Source organism: Rhagoletis pomonella, unplaced genomic scaffold, assembly GCF_013731165.1.
Source record: "Rhagoletis pomonella isolate Grant_MI unplaced genomic scaffold, Rhpom_1.0 Rhpom_scaffold_00008, whole genome shotgun sequence".
Lineage (NCBI taxonomy): Eukaryota > Metazoa > Arthropoda > Insecta > Diptera > Tephritidae > Rhagoletis > Rhagoletis pomonella.
Genome location: NW_023458562.1, coordinates 32,951,793 through 32,977,408, shown reverse-complemented (window position 1 = coordinate 32,977,408; position 25,616 = coordinate 32,951,793). Strand labels below are relative to the sequence as shown.

General features: G+C 37.8%; 3 protein-coding genes across 6 annotated transcripts in view; 1 reads left to right on the top strand and 2 right to left on the bottom strand.

The window, feature by feature from the left end:
* Nucleotides 1–342: 342 nt before the first annotated feature.
* Nucleotides 343–13,004, bottom strand: LOC118744640 (coiled-coil and C2 domain-containing protein 2A). 3 transcript variants are annotated; one of them, XM_036477784.1, is made up of 10 exons: nucleotides 10,483–13,004; nucleotides 9,687–10,414; nucleotides 9,385–9,620; nucleotides 9,203–9,323; nucleotides 8,961–9,135; nucleotides 8,169–8,888; nucleotides 7,852–8,090; nucleotides 7,618–7,741; nucleotides 6,393–6,646; nucleotides 343–429 (listed from the first exon to the last, which is right to left on the bottom strand). In XM_036477784.1, the coding sequence occupies exons 1-9, from the start codon at nucleotides 12,220–12,222 to the stop codon at nucleotides 6,455–6,457; spliced, it is 4,275 nt and encodes a 1,424-aa protein (XP_036333677.1). In that variant the 5' UTR covers nucleotides 12,223–13,004; the 3' UTR covers nucleotides 343–429; nucleotides 6,393–6,454. The 3 variants fall into 3 exon arrangements, with proteins under 3 accessions (XP_036333677.1, XP_036333674.1, XP_036333675.1); XM_036477781.1 differs by lacking the exon at nucleotides 343–429 and adding an exon at nucleotides 1,030–1,339 and having other exon boundaries at nucleotides 8,169–9,135; XM_036477782.1 differs by lacking the exon at nucleotides 343–429 and having other exon boundaries at nucleotides 5,657–6,646; nucleotides 8,169–9,135.
* Nucleotides 13,005–14,019: 1,015 nt separating this feature from the next.
* On the bottom strand, nucleotides 14,020–17,027 carry LOC118744639 (eukaryotic translation initiation factor 3 subunit B). Its single transcript, XM_036477780.1, has 4 exons — nucleotides 16,815–17,027; nucleotides 16,312–16,627; nucleotides 14,699–16,251; nucleotides 14,020–14,620 (listed from the first exon to the last, which is right to left on the bottom strand). The coding sequence occupies exons 1-4, from the start codon at nucleotides 16,924–16,926 to the stop codon at nucleotides 14,532–14,534; spliced, it is 2,070 nt and encodes a 689-aa protein (XP_036333673.1). The 5' UTR covers nucleotides 16,927–17,027; the 3' UTR covers nucleotides 14,020–14,531.
* Nucleotides 17,028–17,166: 139 nt separating this feature from the next.
* The window catches only part of LOC118744637 (sprouty-related, EVH1 domain-containing protein 1), a 40,035-nt gene continuing 31,585 nt past the window's right edge, over nucleotides 17,167–25,616 (top strand). Inside the window, exons 1-2 of one of the 2 annotated variants that reach the window (XM_036477779.1) lie at nucleotides 17,167–17,344; nucleotides 18,959–19,575. In XM_036477779.1, coding sequence (XP_036333672.1) covers nucleotides 19,556–19,575 — 20 coding nt within the window. In that variant the 5' untranslated portion in view covers nucleotides 17,167–17,344; nucleotides 18,959–19,555. The remainder of the gene's footprint in view (nucleotides 17,345–18,958; nucleotides 19,576–25,616) is intronic. The other variant, XM_036477778.1, reaches the window with a different exon arrangement.

Sequence of the window (25,616 nt, the reverse complement as noted above, 5' to 3'; positions counted from 1 at the left end):
GACCAAATTAATTCCTTCATACAACAGTTTTACGACCACTCGTGTTGTCAATCAAGACATCCGCCCAAAGACCGACATACTTCCGCAAGTTTACACAAGTATATCCAGAGGAAGCTTGAATCGGTTGAAGTAATGCCTGGGTTATAATGGAAGTAACGGAACGGAGTGAACTTTCACTTAATTATCTATTGCATGGGAAATAAATGCAAATGGTTATAATGCACGTAAACGTAACGTAAAACGGAACAATCTAAAATCAATAGATCCTTACGAATTCGCCGCAATTTGTTACGATTCGCCCCGTCCATTATAACCAAGGCATAAGTTACGTGAACAAGCTGACGGTGACGGTGCCGCAATGTTGTACAATGATTTGTTGAGCATGGCGAAAACTGGGCAATTTTTAGTCATTTTGGTGCACAGATCGTGCTGTAAAATATGGACAAGAGCGTGAAAAAATTTTAATATCCTTTTTGCGTTTTAAAGCTGAGACTATTAAAATATACAGCGCACATTCATATTTCTTGCACATCTTTACTTGAGCACCATTTCTTAAAAATAAAGTTTGCGCAATTTTATTGTGTAATAATTTCCACAATATTGACTATTTATTTATTTATTTATTTATTTTTTACAGTCTGTTAGACTTATATTGCAACAAAGATTTAACATTCTTATAATTAGATTTTAGATTTAAAATATAAATATTATATATTAAATACAAAATACAAAATGCTCTACAGAAATTTTTAAATAACATTATTTCTTTATCACTGCAATTATTTTATGTCATTATACACGCATGCAATTTCCTGGAAGTCATGTAGACGGTTGGAAAGGCCGGGTTGCACAATGATTTTATGTGGTTTAGGGGCACTATAAGAACTAATTTGTCAAACGCAACCATGAGATCTGGACGTCAGCTGCCCCAAAAATTATTGGCAAGAATAAAATATATTCTGATTAAATTCCTGCCTTTTTCGATACAAAAAAAAAAAAAAAATATATATATATATATTTTCTTAAGTGCTTTGTTTTTCAAATTGTTTAAAATATTAACTAATGCTAGTACATAATAGAAATACATACAAATATATGCACATATAAAAAAAAGTATATCTGATACAATTACATACATACATTTAATTCAAATTAGACCTATTGTTTACAGCTACATATAACCTGTGGCATATTTTTCTTTAAATAAAACTTTCCACAAGTAGTCCATATGAGTCCTGCACCAACGTACCGGTTAATGCATTTAACAGCATTCTCGTTAATGCAAGCACATAAATTACGCCAAGTATGACAATTGAAGCGCAAAGTAGAAGTAGAATATCTATAAAAAGTAGTAATGTTAATTAAAATCTTTAAAATACTCACGTAGAATGTGATCTGATAAATTTAATTTAATTTTAACTTTTAGGCTACAATGGGCCTTATGAATAAAAAATAAGCAATTGCTTTTCAAATTTCAGACATTTTACTCTAATTTATTTGTATAAATCGAGTAAAAGGTCTGAAATTTTAAGAAAAAAAATAATCGCTATGATTATGCCCGTATGCCTGTATTTGTATTTTACCCACAAAATAAATTGACCATTGCCATTAAAGACAGATCGATTTGATAGCAGTATTAATACATAATTTAAGATAGCATTAAAGACGGCAGCTAGTTAATTGCGAGACGCGTCAAATATCTTATTTGAAAATTCTGATAACTTATCAATCAGTGCACAGTAAGATATAGAGTAATGATAAATGCGTATAAATCAAAAGTCAAAGCAAGCTGGCCCATGCTATGACTAAAAAAACGTATGAAATATTAATTCGTCCTAAATTAATGAAAGTGCCGGTATAGGGGGGACTTTAAGAAATTGCAGCTGCGTAGTAATTGAATGACGACAATTAAATTTTGATGTACATATCTATTCTAATCAGAATAATTTATTGCCAATACAAAAAAAAAGGTTTACGCGTCCTTTTGCTTTATTACCAATCATTAGCTAATTCGCTTGTAATAAAGGTCTTTCCTTATCAAGGAAAACAAAGTTTTGTTGCCTACATACTATTAGAGTCCGACCGATTCCAATTGTTTTTCAGGTACCGATGCCGATGCCGATGCCGATTAATCGGCTTATGGGGAAAGAATCGGCCGATGCCGATGCCGATTCCATAAAAATTACAAATAAACGTATTAATTCATAAATCAGTTCATTTCACGGAGTTAAAAAAAACAAAAGAAAAGAAATAATTGAATTAATTAAAATAAAAGAATTGCGATATTTTGACCGATTTTGTCTTTTTTATTTAATGTTTATTATATTTTTTTATAAAAGTCTAGCTGGTATACAACAAACACCATATAAATTCAAACTTGGTACAAAAATTAGAAAAATTCGGTTTATTTTCACCAAAATTTCAAACTCTTTAATCAGAATTTTGGTATGCAGTTTTGTAGACCATTTCATTCTAGTATAATGAAGTGCAAGTTTCAAGCTGCTATAAAATCCCGTTAAGTTTTGGCAATTTTTTTTTTGCTGGCAGTGTTCTCCATATAAAAAAAATTGTCGCACATACTTTTGTATGGAAAAAAACGTGAAACACCTTCAACACAAAAATAATAATTTTTGTGAGCTGTCTGCAAATGTTTTTTAAATTTGGCTGTCGCTTCACCTGAAAATTTGAAAAGAAATTCCGAAGAATCGGCAAAGAATCGGCGAAAAAAGGCCGATGCCGATTCCGATGCTCAATTTTGTGCCGATACTAGCCGATGCCGATTAAGCGGTCGGACTTTACATACTATGACATATGCACTCATGGGCGTACGCAAGTACAGAAAATTCCAAAGTTTCATTAGGGGTATTCACGAACCGGTGCATGCGGTCTAGCATAGTGCTTAGATAGCATAAATAGCATGATTGTTGTTGTTTCATGTGTTCAAACAACAACAAGATTAGCCAATCATGCTATCTATGCACCTTGCAAGACAGTATGCACCGGATCGTGAATACCCCTATTGTAAGTTTCTTTCTATGAATTCATAAATCAATTTCCAATTCAAAAAGTGTATGCAATAAATCTGTGTTCGTATGGAAAGTAGCTTATGTCGAGAACCTGGCTTTAGTATAATGCGGCATCCCCTTTATTCTTTAAACCACAAGGAATTTTTTGATGAGACTTAATAAGAATATTGACTTGATAGTATCGGTACTATTTCTCGCACGTTTAGTTTGCCAAAAGTTCTTCAACCGCTTGGCGCCGGTGAGTCATTCGCAATCGTATGCTGCGAATGCCGTATTATACTAAAGCCAGCCTTTCGACATAAGCCACTATTCCATACGAACACAGAACATTTTATCAACTGTGAACGACCTTTTCAGCGTACTTTTTTTTTAGTCTGATAAACAGTCATTTACTTAAACACAAAGTAAAATAATTATTATCTTTTAATATTTTCTCTTAGTTTGTACTTGAATTCAGTTTTAGGTATGCTTAGCATTCAGACAAATTTAATCACTGTGAGCATTATTTTTGTTATAATAAAACAAAAACTACGAAATTTGCAATCACTTTTCAAAGCTATACAAAAAAATGTTGATGTTTATAAGTAGAAATCGCTATGCGACGTTTAACCATTACGGTACCGTAAGCCTACTATAAAAATATACACCACGAAATGAGAACCTGCACATTTTTTTTAAGTTGAAAAAAAAAAATCAGATTTTTTCTTAGAAAAATAAAAATGAAAAGTATTTTTTAAGAATTTAATTTCTTCAAATTTTTTCCCCGTAAAATAATTGTTTCTTTTTGAAAAATTTCGTTTGCTTTTAATATTTTTTTTAAGTAATTTTTTTCTAATAAAATATTTTTTCTATAGATATGTAATTGTTTACAGTAATTTTATACTAAAACTTACTCTTTCTTTCTTAAATTTAATTTTTTTCTAAAAATGAGACTTTGCTACAAGTGTATTTTTTCGTAAAAATTTACTATTTGCTACAAATATTTTTTTTTTACATTTGGTTTTTAATATTTAGTAAATTATTCTAGTTTTGGTATGAATATTTATATATGTAAGATTCTTGAAAAAAGCATAAAATAAAAAACTTTTTTAAAAGCATTGAAGCACCTTTCGGGTAGGTAAGCCTACAATTAAAAATATACACGACGAAATGAGAACCTTCTCCTTTTTTGGAGTTAGATAGAAAACCCAATATTTTCTTGAAAAAACTTATTTTTTAGAATTCAATTTACACTAATTTTTTTCCACACAAAAGTTTGCTTCTGTTAAGATAATTTTTCTGCTTTTAGTAAACATTTTTTAAGAAATTAATTTTTTCTATAGATATGTAAGAGTAGAGTAATATTTTTTTAAAAATTACTCCGTTTTTTTAATTTTTTTTCCAAAAATGTTTTTTATTTATGTTTTCTTAAAGTGCATTTTTTCTGAAAATTAGGTTTTTCCAAAATGTGTTTTTTAATTTTGGGTACATTTTTCTAGTTTTAGTATGACTATTTGTTTTTAAAACAGAAAACTTTAACTCTTATTTTCAACTTACGCGAGAACACTCGCTCCCAGGGCTCACATATCGAAATTTGTGTATTCAATTCGTAGAGCATGAAAAGCCATTTAATGTAATTAAATGCCCGTTGAAAAATATGCTGTGTCTTCAAAAACATTTTTGGCGCTTTTAATTGGCAGCAACACCAAAATAACTTTAAGGAAAAAGTATATATATAAAAAAAAGTTTGTGCAAACTTCTTTTGAGCTCGACGCCGATGCGCAGACGAATTTTCCAATATATTGAAAAAATTGGTTAGCACTGCTACTTAGTATGCAATTTTAGTTTGGTATTTTCATACTTTGATGTGTTTTTGAATTAATATTGGTTTTAGTTTGCTTTTTTTTGCAGTTTTGTTTGAGTTGTTTAATACTTTTTTCTAACGCGTCCAGTTAAACGCCAAAGCTTGACATTAATTTCAGACTAACGTATTAGCAAGTCCACTCGCACCCTTTCAACTGATAGTTGTAAAATATTTTATAGCCAAATTGAAGAAACAAAAAATAGATAACTACCTTGGATTTGTAGCTTATCAAACAACACACCGTTTATTTTATTTATTGGTGCATTTATTATCTTTGCCGGCTTTCCGTTGCGCATCGTTTGATTAGAAAAAAAAAATGTTTAAAAAATAACCACCAAGCCTGCAAAGCTATCAGGCGATCAAGGCGATTTTGTTTTGAAATTTGTACTATACATAGTATGTATGTACTTATGTATGAATAGGTTAGTTATGCATGTAGTAGGTCTTATGCCAACAAGCGGCATTTTCTGCACTAATTTATTAGGAAACCCTTTATCAGTAACAGCGAACCATTTTTTTTCACGGAAAACTAGATAAAATTATATTTGCAGGCCTGTAGATAAAAATAAGTATGTAAGTATGTATGTTATATTCAAATTTGATTTTTAAGTCTATTTTCTTTTCATTTCAAAAGAGTTTTATTTATCATTACGCAGGACCAAAAAAAAAATCGATGAAAGGTTCTTTTGACCAGACCAGGTGTTTTATATGTTTTTGGGGTCACTGAACACGAATCTGTAGTTCTCAATAAACCTGGCGGATTTTATGTGACAGACAAAATTTTATAACTATTCATGAATTTATTTAATCTTGGCAGTCAGGAGTTTTTAGGGTCGCTTATTACGAATATGAAGTAAAACTTTCAAACTCTAAAATGACGGATCGAATTAAAAAAAATATACATATTGAATTTGAAAGTAATCGAATAACATAAGAAATTTTTCGAAATTTAAAGTCAGTGGTCATCTTTTAAAACACCTTTTGGATTTCGATTTCAGAAATCTGGCTTGAGATTCGTAATCAACAACCTCAAAAACCTATATGTACGTACCACTTTTTATATTTTTTATTTTACCCTCTATATACAAAGTTTTTTATAAATTTAATGATTTGTAAAAATTTCGACCACCATATTGGAGCCGCAATTTGCAATTTTGAAAATCGAACTTTAAGTTCGTAATCACCGACCTCGAAATCCCCCGGATACCAAGTTTTATATAAATTCGAATTTTTTTAATTTCGGTTGCCACATAAGCTCCTTCATATTGGTTTTAAAAAAACTGACTTCACATTCGTGATCAGCGACTCTAAAAACCCCTGGATTCCGCTGGGACTTTTGAGGTTAGAAAAAAATCTTGACGCGATGGACCAAACCGGACTTCAAACTCGTCTTCAGTGAGCCCAAAAATATGGATACAAAAGAGGTGGCCTAGTCAAAATAAACTTTAATCGATTTTTTTTTGTAGTCCCACGTTATTAGTCCCACCTCAAAACATTTAGTTTATGCATAAAATTTGACTTACCTGCAGTCAGCTCTCTGCAAATCTTTCATATATTGACACGCAAAATATTGTTCTTATTTCTATTAAAACCGATTTGGTATTACCGATATGAGAAATATCCACACTGAGAGCACATCATTGGGATAAATGTGGATGTGTGTTGCCAAACAAAATTCGACACGTTTATCTGTATTCAAATGTATGCCAGTGGACTTGATACGCTCCGAAATTGATGTTAAATTTGTGTAGGGAAAGTTGAGCGCATAACCGTAGATCTGCATGAATGGAAAATAACGACGAAATTAAAATTTTGTTTAATTAAATTGGGTTTGGTTAGATTTTATTATGGCAATTGCATGTTCACAGTAATACTTAAAGGCAAATGTTTATAGAAAAAGACCTGCCGTATTTCCACTTGGCATAACATGACGAAAATTTTAATCACAAGGTTGGGTATTAAAAACACCCGTGTTATGACGTTAATATGTACTAGGAGTATCGGTTACTGTCGAAATTCGACCGGCTTTGTAGTGTTTTTTTTTTAACAATTTCTCTATAAAGCATATTTTTATAAAAACTCCTTGATAGTCACACTACCCAATCCTGAAAAAATTTAAATTTTGAAACCACAAAAATTCTCTTGGAAGATGCAAAAAACAAAAAAAAAAAGATTTCCAGTTCGCTTCAAATTTCAGAACTTTGTCTTAAGCTTAAGATTAACCGGAATCTTATGGTCTGATTATGCATACTTCGCATAACTTTGCACAACTTCGCATAAACTTGAAACTGTAATTTCGTGTGTACTTTGTATGTATTTTGTATGTATTTCATTACCCAGAAATTATCAGAAATTTTAAAAACTTAGCGATCTGTTGAATTTAGATTTTGCTTTACATTTTCTTAAGTTGCACTTTTAGTGCACTGGTACAAATGGTTGTGCGAAGTTATGCGAAGTATGCATAATCAGACCCTTAGCCTTTTTCGTATTCGTATTCATATCCGTTTTCACTTTCGAAAACTTGTCAAACTATTCTTCCAAAGTCTAACCGACATCTAACAGGTGGGAAATAGGAACTTTGCAAAAATGCACAATGAGGATTGGTTACTCCTTAACTGTAGATCATATTTTTTACACAACATTTCAGCTCGTGAAAAACGTGTTATTTTTCTACAGCTTCAAAATTTATGTTGAAACTGGAATTGTCCCAGAATTAAGTCCAAAAAATATGTAGACCTTTTTAATTACCTTATAATTAGGGAACTCGGCTGCTATTTGATCTGCATATTTGGCCTCCGCGTATGAACCATTACCGGAAGTACAAAACTGCTCCAAGTTCTGAAGAATGCTTTGAAGACGTGGCTGAAAAGCGCTGGTTTATGTAAGAGTTCGAAAGAGGTTAAACTAAGGTAAACAGCTGGACTTTTTTAATTTTGGAAAAATTAAAAATTTCAAATACACTTTCTTCCCACCACAACTTACCGATTCCAAATGGTCTTACGCATTGCGCGCCACGAATTTATTTTCTTCATTACTTTGCGCTCAATATTGCGCTTCAATTCAAAAGTATTGCAGCTAAGCTGATAGCTATAGTTCAACTTTTGTACGCCACCTAAAGGAGCAGGGTTGCGTTTACTGAAGGCTGGCAGCCAAAAGGATGCATCGTTGAAATTATAATTTGTCATTGTCACGCGTGATTCAGCCTGTATGTTGCAATATAACTGCAGACAATTGAGAGAGATTAACTTTTTTTAGACACAGTTCGGCAATCACATTCCTTCGAACGCACACACACTTACATTGTCCTGCGCCACCACAAGGCATATCTTATAAAGCGGACAAAAGACATCACGTGTGCCATAACGCTTGGCAGTGTACGGATCGATCAGCAGCAGCTCACCCTCCTCACTTCTAAACAAAACAAAAGCACATTCGCCATATGCTGCCGCAAAGCCAAGCACCAACCAGCAACTCAAACCAATGCTGAGCAGGAAATTACACAGCAGCACACCCAAATCCTTCACCGTACCCCAATTGGTATCCAGTACACACTGATTGTTTAGCCAAATACCCTCGAAGGATGCGCAAGGATCAAACCCCTTCAATACATTCAGCTGCGCGACAAAACGGCAGACCAGCTCCAATTGATGTTCGCTCGTCTCCAACGGCAGTGGTACTGGCTCTAGGAGACGCGTCAGGCATACACGCTTACCCTCGGCTGTGCAAACCAGCGGTTCGATGTAACGTTGTGGACGCAGCTCCTGCACTTGTAGACACCATTGTTGCAGCTGACGACGCACCTCTTTCAGTTCGGCGCATTCCAGGCAAGCGGTATTTAGACGCGGCAGCGTTATATGCGGCTCAATGCTCATGTAGTACCAGAGGCGTACGGTTTCTTTGATTTCGGGGAATTGCTCGATAGTTATATTGACGTCAGCTTGCGAAGTGATGTGTTCCAACGTGGGTTGTTTGTAGCCGAGCAGCACTTTGGGGGTATTGAGTTCGAGCACACCCTCAAGCTGGAAACCGAGAAAAATAAAATAAATGGCAGCGAGTTGGGAATCGAACTGCGTGTGAGACATTCTGCAAACCTTTTGCTGCGACAGCAATGCGTGGATCGGAAAACGATATTCACCCAACCAATTGGTTTGTATGCGCTGATAAATATCCATATTGCGCACGCTAAGATCCTCGTTAACGTGGTTCTCAACCACTTCGTCAAAAAGTGAAATCTTGAGATCTTCGCGCAGATCAGCTAAGCTACCGCTGGTGGAACAGAGTTGTTATGAAAACTTTATGACAGGCGTAGAAAATTATGTAGGCCATCAAGTACCTTAACTCTAAAATAAGCTGTTCATTCCATGTCGGATTCGAGCCCTCGACAGTTAGCGAGCGACAAAACTTGTCCTTGTAACTCAAAGCGATGAAAGGTCGGACGTTGGAGTATTTATAAACTAAAAACAATATCGAAAGCTTAAAGCGCTTTGAAGAGAAGTGTATGCGTCGCAAACTTACGTTGACTCACGAACATATTTGGGCTTTCGTTACTGCGCTCTTTACTCTCGCTATCCGCTGAGCTCGGCATGCGCACCGGTATCCCAGTGGCGCGCACAACATTCAAAACGATCCTGAAGTTTTGGCAAGCATTCATATCCAATGATAGCGCATGCGTTACGACCGGTTGTTGGCTCAGTGGCGCTCTTAGTGTACGTTTCGGGTTGAAAATTAAACTTAAAGCTTGGAAGAATGTGCTGTGAAATGTAAAAAAGGGAATTCATCAGAAAAATGCACAGCAGTCGCACCTCTCCGTGACGCACCTCCAACTGGCCGGCACATCTCCGATCAGTAGTTGTTCCACACTCGCAGCTGCTGTGCTCAAACGTGCGCACTGGCTACGTATCGCTTCATAAAGTTCCTTCAGATATTTCTTGCCCTCATGCTTGTGCAAGTCGATCGCATCCATCCAATCGCCTGCTTCAATGACCGCTTCCTCCTTGTCGGGCCAATCGAATTCGAGCTCATTGTCGAGCGGTGCTATGAAGCGCAGGTCACGCGTGCGTGCATCATTTTTCAAATAACGCGAACGTAGCAGCTTGTAGCGCCGATTGTTTTCTAACTCTTCAACGGCGCAGAATTGTAGGAGTTCCTCTTCAAACGTGCAGGTGCGAATTGGCTCGGTTAGTGACCTTTCTGTGGGCTCTGCTGCTTCAGTTGTCGTCTCGTCTTCATCGACATGTGAAACATTTTCGTCAAACTCCGCAAGCAAGTGTTCCGCTTGCCATTTTCGTGCACGCGCTCGATTTGAAGGTGAGCTTGTTAGCGACGCGGCGGCAGTTGTAATGCTTGGCACATGCCAGCGAGCACCGAAATCCGTCTGCTCCTCGCATTGGAAACGTATAGTGAGGCGACCGCTAACCTTAGGCAGCTTTTGCGTATCAAATGTGACGCGTTGCTCCTCCGTGTCAGCAGTCTGCAGCGCGTGCGGTACTGGCACTTGGATGTCAACAACTTTGCGCGCCGCATGCAGCCGGAACTTTTCGTAGAGCTGCAAAAAGCAACATTTAAAAGTACAGAATAAAAGAATCGCCGCCTAAGCACAGCCTCTTTATTTACCGCTACGCGTATGTCTCTTGGCATACGACGCTCCAGAAACACGCCAAACACCTCGTTCATTGGTAGCCGTAAATCGGGTTCGATGCGATAGCTGCGCGTTGCGCTAACAAACTCGCCATCGAAATATATTTTCATAAAGAAACTTTTTAGACGCCGCAGCCCAGGCAGATTGTAGAACTCCTCATTGCAGACGCGATGTAGTTGCACATGGATCTTGGGTTCGCCCGGCGCGCACAAGCACTCGGCCAGCTTGGCGCGCAGTTCCGTGGATAGCTGCGTGATGTCCGGTTTGCGCGGCTTCACCGGAAGCTCTGCCAAGTCCGCCTTGCGATCGCGCGACTTCCACAGTCGCTTGGCGCGATAGTAAATCTCCAACTCTTCGCGATAAATCTCATTCAAATCCGTTTCGAAACGTTCCGCCCAGCGATGACTTTCCGCCGCCGCATTGGTTGCATCTTCCTCCACTCTGATGCGCAGCTTGAAGCGCGTGCTCTGATACGCCTGCGTTTTCCGTAGCTGCTTCAACCGCACCCAAATGTCGAGTATATCTTTTAGTAGCCGCTTGGAACGCGCCTCTTCCTCATAGAGCGTATTGCGTAGCGCACGCACACCGTGCAGCTGCTGCTCGAGTTTGCGCGCACGCCGCTCTTTTGTGCTCGCCAACTCTAGCTCAGCGCTGCTGTTCGACTCGCGCTGCAGCAGCTCATTTACTACACGGCGCTCCGTTTGCAGCTGTGCGCGCAGTTTCTCACAAACACGCTCCTGCTGGCGATGCGCATACTGCTCGTAAAGCTCCTCCAGCTCATTTGAGATACGGTGTTCTTCCAGCAAATGTGGATGCGCGGTGAAGAGCAGCTCCTTCAAGTATATGCGCACGAATTTGCGTGTGGGTATCTCGTCCGGTTGTCGCGTTGGTTCGCAGAAGATCGTATGAAATTTGTGGGTGCAAAAGCTGCGATAGAGCGTTCGGTCTTTCATATAAAGCGACGCGCCCGATTGTACGCGCTTGAGCTGTTCCACTAACTCTTTGCACACCGGCTCATCTCTTGCGCGCCGCTCTGCTTGATAACGGTTGAGCATGCGACATGTGTTGGCGCGCAATGACTTTAGCTTACCAGCATCTTCAGCGGTACGTGCAGCCAAGGCGATATCCGGCATGAGAGTGGTGCCAGGTTTGAAAAGCAACGTAGGGTCTTGCATAAATTTGTCAGCCGCACGCAGTCGTACTAGCACATCTTCATCCACTTGTATATATGTAGAAGCGGTGTGTTCACGTTGTTGCGTAGATGCAGCTGAGGCGGTGTGCTCGCTGCCGCTGGAGGCATCATCGTCCTGCGTATCGGCGCTTGTTAGGTCATCCTGCGATGCGTCCTCTTCCGCCTCCTCAGCATTTTCATCAATACTTCCTTCATAACTATCCCTTTGCCGCTGGATGTGCTCTCGTTTCAATTTCAACTTACGCGTTGCAGAGCTCGCTGTTTGTATCAACTCCTCCTCATTGTTGCGGCAAAAGAAGTCCAAACTACGTACTAGCTCATCTGCGTGACGGGATTGCGGGCTGCTGTCGATTGAAAGACTTGTGTTTTCCAGCAGCAGTTGCACCTCACGCTCGTTGTCCTGGTACTCGCGGCTGGGTCGCGATTTGCGACGCTTGGACTTTGTGCGACTGGTTTGCGTTTGGTTCTTTAGCCGTTTGCCCTTCGCTTGCTTCTTTCGGCGCTGAGCTTGACGACCGCTCATTATTCGATTTTTTTAAAATTAATTTCAATTTATTTAGTCAACGTGGAAACTTTCACAATGGAAGATTTGCATTTGTTGTGTAGAGTGGAGTGTTTGCCCGTTTTAGTGGGTTTCCAAGGCAACATCGTGTGAAAAGCACAATTGTTCGTATGGGATGAATGTGGTATATTTTTATTGTTGATTAAAGTAGTGTTTATGAAGTTTATTTTTATGTTAGTTCATCCATGAAACCATAGAAGTTCCTTTCCTGTTGTTTTATATGCTGCTGAAGTTAATGCAAAAATTACTTTTCGAAATGGCTGTTAGCGTCTTTTGATTTCGAGCCAAATCACAGTTGGGACTTTTCAAGGTAACGTGCCTTGCCCCTACTGGAGGCCGATAAACAATACCTTAAAAAATTGCCCATCAGGCAGCCTGGACTCTGATGTTGTTATTGTATTAATCAAGGCTATCACAGAATCCATTTAAGGCCGATTTTTTCGTGGCTGCTGGCTGCTGAAGTGTGTATTTCCCCAACAGACTCAGCTATACTAAGAGTAAAACTCCAAAGCAAGTAATTTTAGCTGTTCAGCGCTTTACTGAGATACACGCTGAAAAGCACTGATTACCTGAAAAATCGGATGTAAGAGTTCTAAGCTATTCCGCTAATGCAGATAGCAGTTACACTCCGGTTAAGACATTCACGAATTCAGCGTTGGAACGACTGGTTATAGTTTATGATTATATTCAACAATTTTTATTGAGCTGGGGCCGTTTTTAATGAAAAACTAATTGTGGAAAAGCAACAATTATTTCAAAAAATGGTACAAGTGATAGCTATTTCGGAAATCACCACATTTCCTCATCAGACTTCTTTCAGTAGGATTCGAACCGACGATCCCACTGACTCAGCCAGTTGCCTACGCACTGTACTAAGTTCGGCTTGAGAATTCTTGTTGCTTTTTTGCACTAATTCATTTGTTGAGCCAACTACAATCAAGCGCAGCTATTCCGGTGCAATTTAAACTTGATAATTTCGTTGTTGGTTTTGCTGGTTTTTGTTAAGAATTCTATTATTAGAATGTTTAACTTTTAGGAGTCCTCGTTCTTAAGTTATTTGTTTTGTTATTTTATGGCCTTGTAACAATTATATTCAACAATTTTTATTGAGCTTGAGGCCGTTTTTAATGTAAAACTTATTGTGGTTTATAATTATAGATTACTTCTGGCTATCTTATAAAAAATTGGTAGTGTTGTTTTATAGTTCTTTGGTGAAACGTTGGCGTCCCGCTCCCTTGAATCGACCGAAAATATGCCACTCCACCTTCTAGTTGTATGCAATGTTATTTCTAAGCTACACGCGAGAGAAATCTAGGCCTAATGTGGCCACAGTACGAACACACCTTGTGAGAAAATGTTCTCTACTATATGTAAAGTAACAATTTCAAATTAATAATAAGTATGTACGTACGAAGCCTTGCAAGTTGCAACACTTAAAGATAATCATTTATTTTATTTTCAACGAATAAGCAATGCAACTCTTCGCACTTGCCTTTCTTCACGAAATTTGCATACTGAATAAAAGATACACATTTTTTTTTGTTTTTTTTTTTCGTTTTTCTTTTGCTTATGGCATACAAATATAGTGCAAATTTATATTTAATTTTGTTAAAAATCAGCATAATGAGTACAGCATAACTACCAGTATAGACATTCACTAGATTTGTTAACATTTTATAAGAAAATTACGTTCCTATATGTATATACTACGTAAATGTGTACTTGTACGCTTCAAGTAAAATTAAATACAAAGAAAAATAAATTAACAAAATGTATATGTATTTAGATAAATTTTAAGGCTTTATACTGTAAAAATTACTATACAAAACAGTGTTAAGGGAGGGAAGAACGTGGAAATCGTCGGATAGCTGTTATTTGGCAGCTTACTGTTAATTTTGATTCGAAAAAATTACAATTACAATTTCAGTTAAATATAAGTCCAATATTGAATGCAATGTTAATAAAAAAAAAAATAAAAAATCGGACGCACTTGTGGTATCTTGTGCGTCGGCAACGCGTGCAGCGTTAGAAGTTAGTATGCCAAATGCGTCTGAAAGAACTCTTGTATAAATATAAATAATAAAAACAAGCTGGTACACGTTTTCTTCACTTGTTTTTTTTTTCTTATTGTGTTTGTTCAATCAGTGCCTTGATGACCTTTATATTTATGTAGTATTTATTGTTGTTCTTTTTTTTATGAAAAACTACGCCTTTGTAAATCAATTTCAAAGGCGTATGCTTTTTTGGAAAATCGCAAACCTGTTGGTCGACTACTCGAGCACAGTTACTTCTTCCTTGACTAAAAATTCAACGACTTCTTCATCAACTTCCTCGGTATCCAAACTGTCAGTGTCAACGTCTGTATTCAAAAAAAAAATAATAATTGCACACATATTAAGTTCATTCAACTGTTTTATTTTTGGCGTTTTAAACTTACGATTTCTGAGCTGCATACGGCGGCTCTTCTGCTCCTTCCATTCCGCAATACGCTTGTTGCGGTACTCCATAAACTGCTCGCGCAATTGTGCACGCTTCTCAAGTAGTTCCTTCGAAGCACGTGTAAGACGCAAGCGATCCTTTTGTTCAAATATTGGGTAGTATTTCTTCAAGTTCTTTTTGATATCCTTTTGTTGTGCGTCCGTTAACAATGTGGGTGGACGAGGGCGCCATAAAAATTGTACGAAATTCTTCAATATGGTGCGTCGTATTATACGTCCCTGGAAGGTATACATATTGAATCCAGTATCTTCCTTTACTTTCCACGCTGATACTCCAGTCACAACGTATCTACCGGTTGGGTCCCATTCGACTTCAGAGGCGCGGAAATGATCGGGCGATGCAGAGATAATGAAATCGTTATTGGTGTCCACAAATTCAAAGGTACCCATCGAGAGATTAGCCATTACAATGAATTGACCCCGTGGTGACCAGAACAAATGCGTACATGACTTCTTTTCCAACTTCTTAACAAGTGTAGGTTTTACACCTTTGTTGACCTCATAGAAGCTAACATTTGCGTTACTCTGTTCTCCATGGATAATGGAGAATTTGTTACCTATTGGTTCCCAAGCAAATGCAAGAATTAATTCGCGTATCTCCACCGAATCCACAGGGATTTCTTTTTCGCGCATATGGAAGATTTCGAAATTGTAAAACATGCCCAGGAATTTTACATCTAATTCCTTCTTGTCTTTCTTCAATTTCGAGTAGCGATCAACTTTTACGCAGAGGTAGTCACCAGATTTTTGCCAGTGTAGCTTACAGTCAGCCACATGGAAGAGGTTTTTGTTACGTATTTCACGTTTTTTGGGAATCTCCATCAGAGTGACACGAGCGGGAATTTGATTCTGTTCTTCAACCCAATAGGCAATCACATTGTCCGTAGGTGACCATGAAAATCCGCGAATACCAGGAATCTTGATTGATTTCAAATCGAGCAGGTAAAATGAGGGTGTTTCGTAAATATGTATTGAGTGGTCGCCCAAACGTGCAACAAACTTATCGTCGTGCGACCAGCGGAACATTGACAAAACAGACATGCCATCTGCGACGAATGAGCGTTTCTCAACACCCGTACGAATATCCCAAATTATGACCTTTTGACCGGTAGGCGTTGGCCCATAGGTGACAAGATAATTCTCACAAGGTGAAAACTCTACGAATTGTGTGCTTGGATGTGGGAACTTCTGAATTTTTTGAAAGCTGCTGCCTCCCCAAATAGCTACACCGGGTTTATGAAAGGTGACCACATAGGTACCCAGTGGCGACCATTTGACAAACGTATCAGTAAAACGCTCCCGAGACTCCAATTCATTGGGCTCCGGAAGTGTATTCTGCCAAAACGAAACCTGAACAGAGCTGGGCGCAGTTTCAGCGGCTACGCTGTATTGATCGTAGGCATCTGGATCAGTAATGAAGGTGTACAAATCATTCTGTACCTTGAAGGGTTGAGGAGTAGGAGGCTCCCATTTTTCGGGAATATTTTCGTACCTGAATAAATATAGGAATATTTAGATGTGATATTAATAATTCATAAAAAAAAGCACTTACTTCTGGAAATCGGTGAATAAATTAACGGAGAAAGTGTGGTTCTTATCAAGGCGATGGTTATTTAAGGTCTTGACCGCCTCTTCAGCCATGCTGGCGTTCTTGTATTCCATGAAAGCGTAACCCTTAGTCTTGCCTTCATCATCCACAGGGAACACTACATTCACTATTTCACCGCATTGCGAGAACAATTTATGAATAACCGACTTCAATTTCTCCAATCGGGATGGCTCTACCTTCGGAATGTTGTCTACAACAACAACACTTTCAACACCATCCGTCTCCAGAGGACGCTGCGCCAACATATTGGCCAACAGCTCTGCAAATTACATATTTACAAGCTGTTATATTTTTATTACAACTTATGAGTAATATTTTTGCACAAATGTCAAAATTATTCAATTTTCACTGCTTGCAACCCATTTTGAGGTTATGTTGCAAATAAGGTGCTTGGCGTGCAAATTCGCTGATCAGCAGCGGTGCAGTAGTGCTGCGCTGGCACTTACCATCGTCGGGAATATCGTCGACATAGCCTTCGGGATCTTCGAAATTTGGTTCCTCTTCATAGTCCCCATCATTGCCATCGGCTCCGTACTCTTCACTTTTCTTTTTAGCCATATTGGACACAAAATTTGCACTTTTTCTAAAATTTCCGACCGCCTTCAGTCATCAAAAGTACGCACACCGAACGAAAAGAAACTATTGCTGTTAAGTTGGCTGCATTGCAAGTGGAAAATGACAGAGCTGTCAAACGTCAAATGAATAAAACCCAAACCGATTCCGGAGTGCATTATTGTCCCAAACCGTTTAGGATATCAGCAAAGAAAGACGTCAAAATGAAAAATAGGGGCGACAACCAGCAGCAGAGCAGTTGCAGCGCAGTCAAAGTGGGCAGACGGAACGACGCGGATCAGGAAAACTAGTGGTGGTGAAAATGTTCACGCAATTTTTTAATCAAGGAGAAAATAAATAAATTCTATAAAAATAATGTAGAAAATATCGCAATAACCCAGAGGATGAATAAAGTGAATGTTAGGTATGAAAATTGCAAATGCAAATTAAGTGAGATGTTAAAAAATCTGCAGAAGCAAAAATGAAAATTTTAAGAAGAAGAAGCAGTGGTAGAAGTGGAAAAGTTAGGAAAATTCGTTGGTGGTGTTTGCTATGCGATTGCCAATACACATATGTGGCTCAGGCGTACGTTTGCTTGTGCGTGCATGAAAATTTTCAGTCTTCCTCCAAAAACGACAGTTCGTGTTATCCAATATAGAGAAAAAATTCCAATACACGCTGGGGATTGTTGAAATCGACGCGCCCAGCAGCACTCGCGTTGACATAAGTATGCACCGCATACTAAATAATTTTTGAAGTTATAAAAGCCATAATTTTTGGAAGTTTTTGTTACTTGCTTTCTAAAAGTTAAATAATGGGCTTGTGATCCTGGAATCAATAACTAATGATACATATATCTTTGTATACGTATACAAAGGAAAAATATGAAAAAAAGAGATATTTCGACTTGTTAAATTATGGCCCTGCCCAAGGATACCATTCAAAAAATAGATAGTCAGCAAATGCTGTTGTTGCCTGTGGCACCAAGATGTATCTGAGAAGGACATTGATGTTAAAACACTTTTCTAAAGTCTTTCAAACTCGGAAAGAAAAGTCCACCACACGCACAAGTGTTTTACATAATAAAATAGATAACTAAAGTTTTTAGGTGCTAAAAAAATATGGAAGTATTATAAAATAGTCGAAAATATATTCAGTCGTTATTTCAAAAGGATGAGCCGAAATTTATATGCTTTCGGGCAGAAGATTTTGGTCAACGAAAGCTGTAGCTGCAGCGGTGGCAGAGTTCGCTCTCTCGTGTCTGCGGAAATCTGCTTAAAAAGAGAGCACCGACCAACAAACATTTTCCTGTGTGTATATAAATTTCATTGTGAAAAAAATGAAGACAAAATGGCAAAGAACAGCAAAAATCTCAGCGCGGTCACAAACAATAGAAGCCACAACATTGATAAAAGCACTCAATACCAATTTGTATATCATCCTATGTATATACGTATGGCTGTATGTACATTGTGCTTTTCAACAACTCCAGCAACAGCCGCAAAACACACGCAAAGCAAAAATCCCATTTACGAAATAGCAGTAAAGAAAGAAATAAGAGAAATCGCCCAAAAAATCCACTTTGTTGTTCTTGTTTCTGTGTCTACTCTTCCAATCCTGTTCATCTTTCATTTATTGCGTTTTAAGCGTATATAGCGCAGATTTTTTGTTGTTGCTGTTGTTTTGATTTTTCTGTGATGGAGTTTGTTGGAGCAACATTTCATTGCTGTATCCACAATTTGCTGGTGGCTGCTGTTGGCTTTCTCAATTGAATATGCGTTGCAGTCGTCGGCGCAGCAATGGCTGCCTGTCTCTTCACATTTTGGCTGTTTCGTTTTTGTTTTTGCATCTTTGCTGTCGCTTTTGGCCAAAACCACTTTGCATCGCCCACCAGTTTCAAGGCGCTGCTAACAACAACTGTAGAATTTTTCAGTGAGGTATAGGTCTGAGTTGTCATGAGGATGAGGCAGCTTTGGAATTGATGCAAATGATATAACTGAATGCCATTTCAGCGATATTTTTATTTTAATTTGTTTAGGCTGAAATGTGAACAATAGACAAGATATTATCCCCTCCATACAGTAATAGAAGAAATAAGGAATTACATAAATCCACTAAAATTTGTAATTGCGTGTGATTGGTGAACAGCGGCGGCTAAAAACATCACCCCCCAGCAGACGACGTCCACTGTCTTCAACTTGTGCGTGCCAAAAAATAATAAAAATAGAAAATTAGTGCAACTTCGGTGAAAAAAAAATGGAATAAGCCACAATACGCAAAATACGCTTAATTATTCAATAAAACCACAATCACAATCATCAATACAACTCTTCGCTAGTCGCCGTCAGTCGGTCGGTCACTGGATCCATCGATCGGGCGATCGTTGGTCAGTCACTGGTTTTCGTTCGTTAAGTCCTTCCTTTGGTCCGTTGCCAAAAATAAAAACTCCACTGTAACGTGCTCGGAGTGAGCTACATGGTTTTGTGTCTGCAGTGAAGGCGTTCGGTCGGTCCAGTCGGTTGGGTCCAGTCGGTCGGAAGTTTATGCAGCTCTGAATGTCTTTATGCTTTAATCATGGTGAAATTGACCACCGACACAATACGCTACCACATTAGAATCTTTCTGATTACAAATCATGACAGAAGGACATGAAAGGTATGTATGTAAATAACTAATAATAATAATATCTAATAGGAATAAGCAATATTTTTATTCAGCCTTATCATAAGTTTCATTTTCCCCGAACAGGATCACTTTTCACTTTGGGTTTCCATAGTTTTACTATGGGTGGATGAGAAATTTTCGGGTGAATTTTTTTCAGGCGAAACTCAGAATAAGGCAGATTAATTTTTTAGTTCCATATCTAAAAGGAAAAAATTGCTCAAAAAAATTTAACAGATTCCCATTTAAAAAGAAAAAAAGCCTCACATAATGCTCTGCAAGCAATTCTTAGTAGGGAGCCACAGGTGTGGACAACCGATCCGACATTTGCTTGCAGAGGGGCCCTCGCCAAGGCATGTCAGAAGGCAACTATATAGCTGCGTTTCTCCAACTCAATTCAGTTTACCCATTTTTTGGACTTATTCGTATTCACCATCTAGGCTAAGCCAAAAATTAGCCTACGTTTTATCAGCTTATTCTTGACTTAAGCAACCTCTGGACCCGTCATCATACCGACAGGTTTTTAGCGGTGTTCACAGGGAGCCAGTCTCAAGTTACGTAGACTCCACACCTGTGAACGCCGTTCTGGGCATACAACCACCTGACGCCGACGAGACGGAGCTTCGTCTGCCTCGGGGAGACTAGGACCACAATAGCCCATCTTAGCTCTGGCTACTGCAGCAGGTTAAACTCATACCTGAGTAGATTAGATGCATATGTGCCAAATGAGTGTCCGGCATGCGAGGAGACACCCAACGACTCGACACTTCTCTTCGTGTGCCCGGAAAACATCACACGACTATCGCCTTTGTCCCTGTGGACATACCCTATAGAGGCTGCACGCTTTTTGGGTCTTCCGTGTACAGCTCTTAACGCCATAAACATTCATATAACTCCCGGTCTTAAGAGAAACCCCCCTGTGAGCGAAAAGTCCAAGTAGCGACAGTCATCTTCGAAGACAAAACGTCAAAACCAAATATAATTAAACAGTGGGTTCCACAGAGTGGTCTCCTTTCACCGCTTCTGCCCAATTTCTATATTTCGAAGCTCCCTCAGCCACCAGAGGTAGTCTCCATCATTTCATTTAATGACGATTTTTCACTGCAAGGAGCCTAACCCCGTCCCTTACGAAATCCTCGGGAACACTTTTCAGCACCTGGACCAACGGAGTCCGACTACAGCTGGGAATTCACAACGACCGCGAATCAATTCCGACTGAACAACCCGAAAATACTCCGAGTTACCTTTGCTAGTCTGCTCTCTTTCTCGGCGTACACAACCGCAATTGTCAATACTTAAGAGCAGGGTTATTGCGAATATTAGGTGCAATCCCGTATTCCTCGGACTCGGACTAGTAAAACTGTCAAAAAATAAAAATTCGCTCAGAGCGAGAGAGTAACATTGAAAAGTACGGGATCGCTTTCTAGTTAAAAATGGTAACTTCTATTAACTTCAACATAACCTCCAAATTTTGGTTGTAAATTGTTGCTTATTTTGTATGTAAACACACTCAGCTCACACATGCAAATAACCAAAAATACTTTCAAATACATTAGAATCCACTTAAACAAGTAATTAAATACTTTTCAACATAAATTAGCAGAGTGCACTTTTCTTTTGTTTACAATTTGGTTGCCAAACACACTACAGCTGATCGTTTGACACATTTACGAGAATTTACCAGCAAAAAAATCTCGGACTAAAACTGGTAACTTCTGACAGAGAGAGAACCGTATTTACTCTCTTTTTTGTCCTCTCAATAGTCAGAGAACAGAGTACGGGATCGATTTCCAGTAAAATCTGACTGATTCTGACTAGTCCGGACTCGTACGTGATCGCAACTATTATTCCGAAAAAAAGTTCTTTCCGGATAATGAACAAATCGCTTATCCAAATTAAACAAGTGTGGTATCAAATCAAAGAGGACTTAAATAGCTTTAAAACTGAAATGTCTATACGAGGAAACCCACATACTGAAAAATACTTCAATGAAAATGTTAATTAATTACCATAGAACAAACCTTGTGTAAGGTATATTCATTTCTTTAGTATTAAATTATAAAAAAAATATAAATAGAGGTCGCTCGCTACTTCTTTTTAAAATCTATTTCAGTCCTCTTTTATATGATACCAAATTTGTTTAATTTGGACAGGCGGTTTGTTTATTATCCGGAAAGGACTTTTATTTCGGAATAATATTCGCAACAACCCTGCTTAAGAGTACAGAGCCGCAACATCGCTTGGTCGCTGGGGAGTAGTACGACGTAGTGGATTAAGCTACATTCCTGCCAAAACACTGCACTCCCGACCGCCGCGGAATGACTTCTGATGTTGCCTGAACACCACATACAGGACGTGGTCCAAATACTCCCCATTCATAAAACAACCATAGAACAACTACGCTCTGGATGCTGGAGGCATGCGGAGAGTAACCCCATAACTCGACACACCTCTTCCCATGCCGCCTAAACACCACTCAACTAACACCCCTGGACCCCTGGTCCAACCCAGTCCGTGGAGCACACTTCTTAGGCCTCCCGTTGGTTGGGATTGATAACCAGGACTAAGTAATAAGTTAGCCGCTACAACAACACACACAACCAGAAATTGATTTCAACTATGCTACGAACTGAATTTCTGGTAAAGCTTCTTGGTTCAAGGCGGGATTTCGAGTTTTTTGTCCGCCACACTTTTTACCACCTGGCCAATAAAATCAGCCTAGAACTGGTAATGAAAGTCGACGTCGTGAAAATACCGGCAGTGAACCACGTAAGGATGCCAGGCGCCACGTTCGACATCCTCTCGATTCATGTATTTCCCCCACTTTATTTGTATACCCGAGCGCACTTGTGCAAAATATATTAATAGATCGGCGCTTAAACATATCGCACACCATTTTCAAAAGGGGCACAACTCAAAATTACACGCTTGTCAGAAAATGCGAAAAACTCTTTCTTAGCACATGCTAATCATATGTGCAGTGGGAACTTAACCTTGGGGGTCTTTTTAAACAAATGTTAACAAAAATTTGTTCTAGCTTTTGCTGAAAGGTAAATAAAAGCTCTGTGTACATTTTTAGCGCATACTTTCAACAATGCCAAATTTAGAGTTGTGCCTCTTTTGAAGACGGTGTGAGATATGTTAGTGTTTAGCCAGTTTTATACCGACTCCGAACGGCGATTGTATTTTTATGACAAGCTGTTTATTCATGGCAGAAATACACTCGGAGGTTTGCCAGTGCCTGCGACCGCTGTTAAGAAAACCCCCTTTTTCATATTTTGTTGCGATGTTGCTTTGATCAGGGCTTGAACCCAGGCCCTGCGGAGTGGAAGCGCGCACTGCTTACTACTACACCACAGCGGGTGCGTCGCAGAAAAAAGTTGCGGGTTTTTCACCGGAATCATAAAATTTATTTTATTTTAAAATTTCCGCCAAAATATTTCGAAAAAAAAATGTTAAAAATTATTTATTCCGTTGATAAATTTTTTAAACTCTTTTATCATCGGAAGTGACTTGTTGGAAAAAAATAAACCAAATTTAATTTGTTAAAACTATTTTGGAGCTATTTTCAAATTGCTCCAGCTAACGTGAATCTTAATATTCTTAATTGTGTATATTATCTGTCATTTTGCATCGATAATTAAAAATCGAAAAAAAGTGGACTTAGCTCTTTTTCACCTTTAGGTAGCGATATATGTATATGTTCTGTTGGAATTTCCATCGATTTTGTTTATATTTTACAAGTTTAACCAATAAAAGTTAATTATTTTTCATTTTTCATTTAATTAGTGTCTACTTATGTATTTGAGTTGAGTTTTATTTTTTCGCTCAAAACAAATATTATTCTGCCATATCCTGAGTTTCGACCGAAAAAAAATTCACCCGAAAATTTGACATCCGCCCATAGTAAATACATGGAAACCAAAAATGAAAAGTGAACCGGTTCGGGGAAAATGAAACTCATGATACAAATATTAGTAAGGTAGAGCCGCTGAGAGACACGTTTAGCAATTTTGACGTTTTCAAGCTTTGTAATTAATTAAATTATAATTAAATTTAATGGTAATTTGGTAAAATTTTTTTGAATGTTTATAATTTTTGGACAAAGTTTAAAATTTGGGTTAAAAATTAATAAATATTAAAAAAAAAAAAAAAAGAAAAATAGTCAAAATTTGTCAAGATAAAGCACTCTTATAATCTTGTGGGCAACTGTAAATGTAAATATCTTCGTTTAAAGTACAAAACCGCGTATCGTCATTCTGCAAAACCGCGTAACTGACATTGGCTGCCGAAAATTGGATTTGCTCACACAAGCTCTTGGCTCAAGCCTTATCCATTCGTCCTGAAATATACATAAAAGAGAATCATTTTGAAATACGAATGTTTTTACTCACCAGCAAATAATTTATGCAACCTCACATACGCGGTTTTGCTTTTTGTTGATACGCGGTTTTGTACTTTAAACGACGATATGTATGTGTATGTGTTTGCAAGCAATAATTTAGTTTACTTTTCTGCGATTGAGTACGCTTTAGCGCTAAGTATGCATGAACAGTGGCGCTTGCACGATGTGCCGCCCATTCAAATGAGTCATATTTGCCCACAAACTTATAGTGCCTCGATTTGGATTGTTGGTTGAAGTGCTGAAGTGTGCCATTAAAATTCGATAGAATGAAGTCAAAAGGCATTTCCGCTCTGCATATGTATATGTAGCCGCTATAGTTTTAATTTTTTTTATTCTACTAAATACTTTTATTTTCAACAAATAACTTATTAAAATTCGGAAAGCACTTGAAAATTGCTTTTGCCTGTTTATTCATGGTTGTTTTGATCGTAAAACAAAATTGCGCACATGCTTATGAAGCCATAAACAAAAAATCAAGCAGCGTCTTCCAAACGATTCTACGGCGTCGGTCGATCGTAGCTGAATGAAAGCGTGAACGGGTGTATGTATGTTTTGAGCCAGATAGCCAGACAACGTTGAAAATAATAAACTATGGAAGATCACGTTACGTCAGTATCCATATCTGAGCACTTAAGTGTAAGCTATTTATTACGCGATTTCGATTTCCATTGGAAAACCAAAATTTGGTGTACCTCATCGTTTGGTGTGTGTGTGCGGTCTGAGGCAATTTAGAAGCTCAGTATATTTGGTACATACATATGTATTGAGACTTATAAAGAAATCTTTAGAAAATGTTTTATGTATGCATTTAGCTCTTTGCAACTACGAGTGCCATAACTTACAAAACGGAAACAAATGAATGGCCTGCAGCTCAAATGAAAATGCCTGCAAAAGTGGCTATAAAATACATATCACAATAGCTCTAAAGCTAAAATCATCAATGAAAAACTTTGTTTTCCCTCCTCCGGTTAGCCCCATTCAACAATGAAGCAGATCTAAAAAAGCGACAAAGAAATATTGTAAAAATTAAGGAGTGTAGGCATTAGGCAACAGCCAGCTAGCCATCAACTTTTATTTCATAATCTATTGTGTTATTAAGTATCCGTACACATACCTCTATCGTATATGTATGTATATGTACGAGTATTCGTATAAAGAAAAACTATTTGCAAAGTACGCCCTTGTGTTTATTTGATCTATTTAAAGAAATATTATTTGTATGTACATACTATGTACAATGGTGGAAAAAATAGTAGTAAATGTTGACAAGTTTTGGATATTTTTCATTCCTTCATGTAATTTTTAATTCTTTCTTTATAAAAGTCTAACTCATTGCATAGTAAAAAATTCACAAAAAAAAAATAAAAAAATAAAAAATTAATCAGAGTTTTTAGCGAAATTCTGGCTATGCAGTTTTGTAGCCTATTTGATTCTAGTGTAAAAATGTACAAGTTTTAAGTGGCTAAATGTACCGTGGGTTTTTGAGAATTTTTTTTCGCCAAGGGTGTTGCAAATTTTCTTTCATACAGCGCAGGAATGAAAACCATTTTTATATTAGTAGAATTGAATGGGCTACAAAACTGCGTACCCAGAATTTTACTAAAAACTCCGGTTAAAAAAAACAAACAAT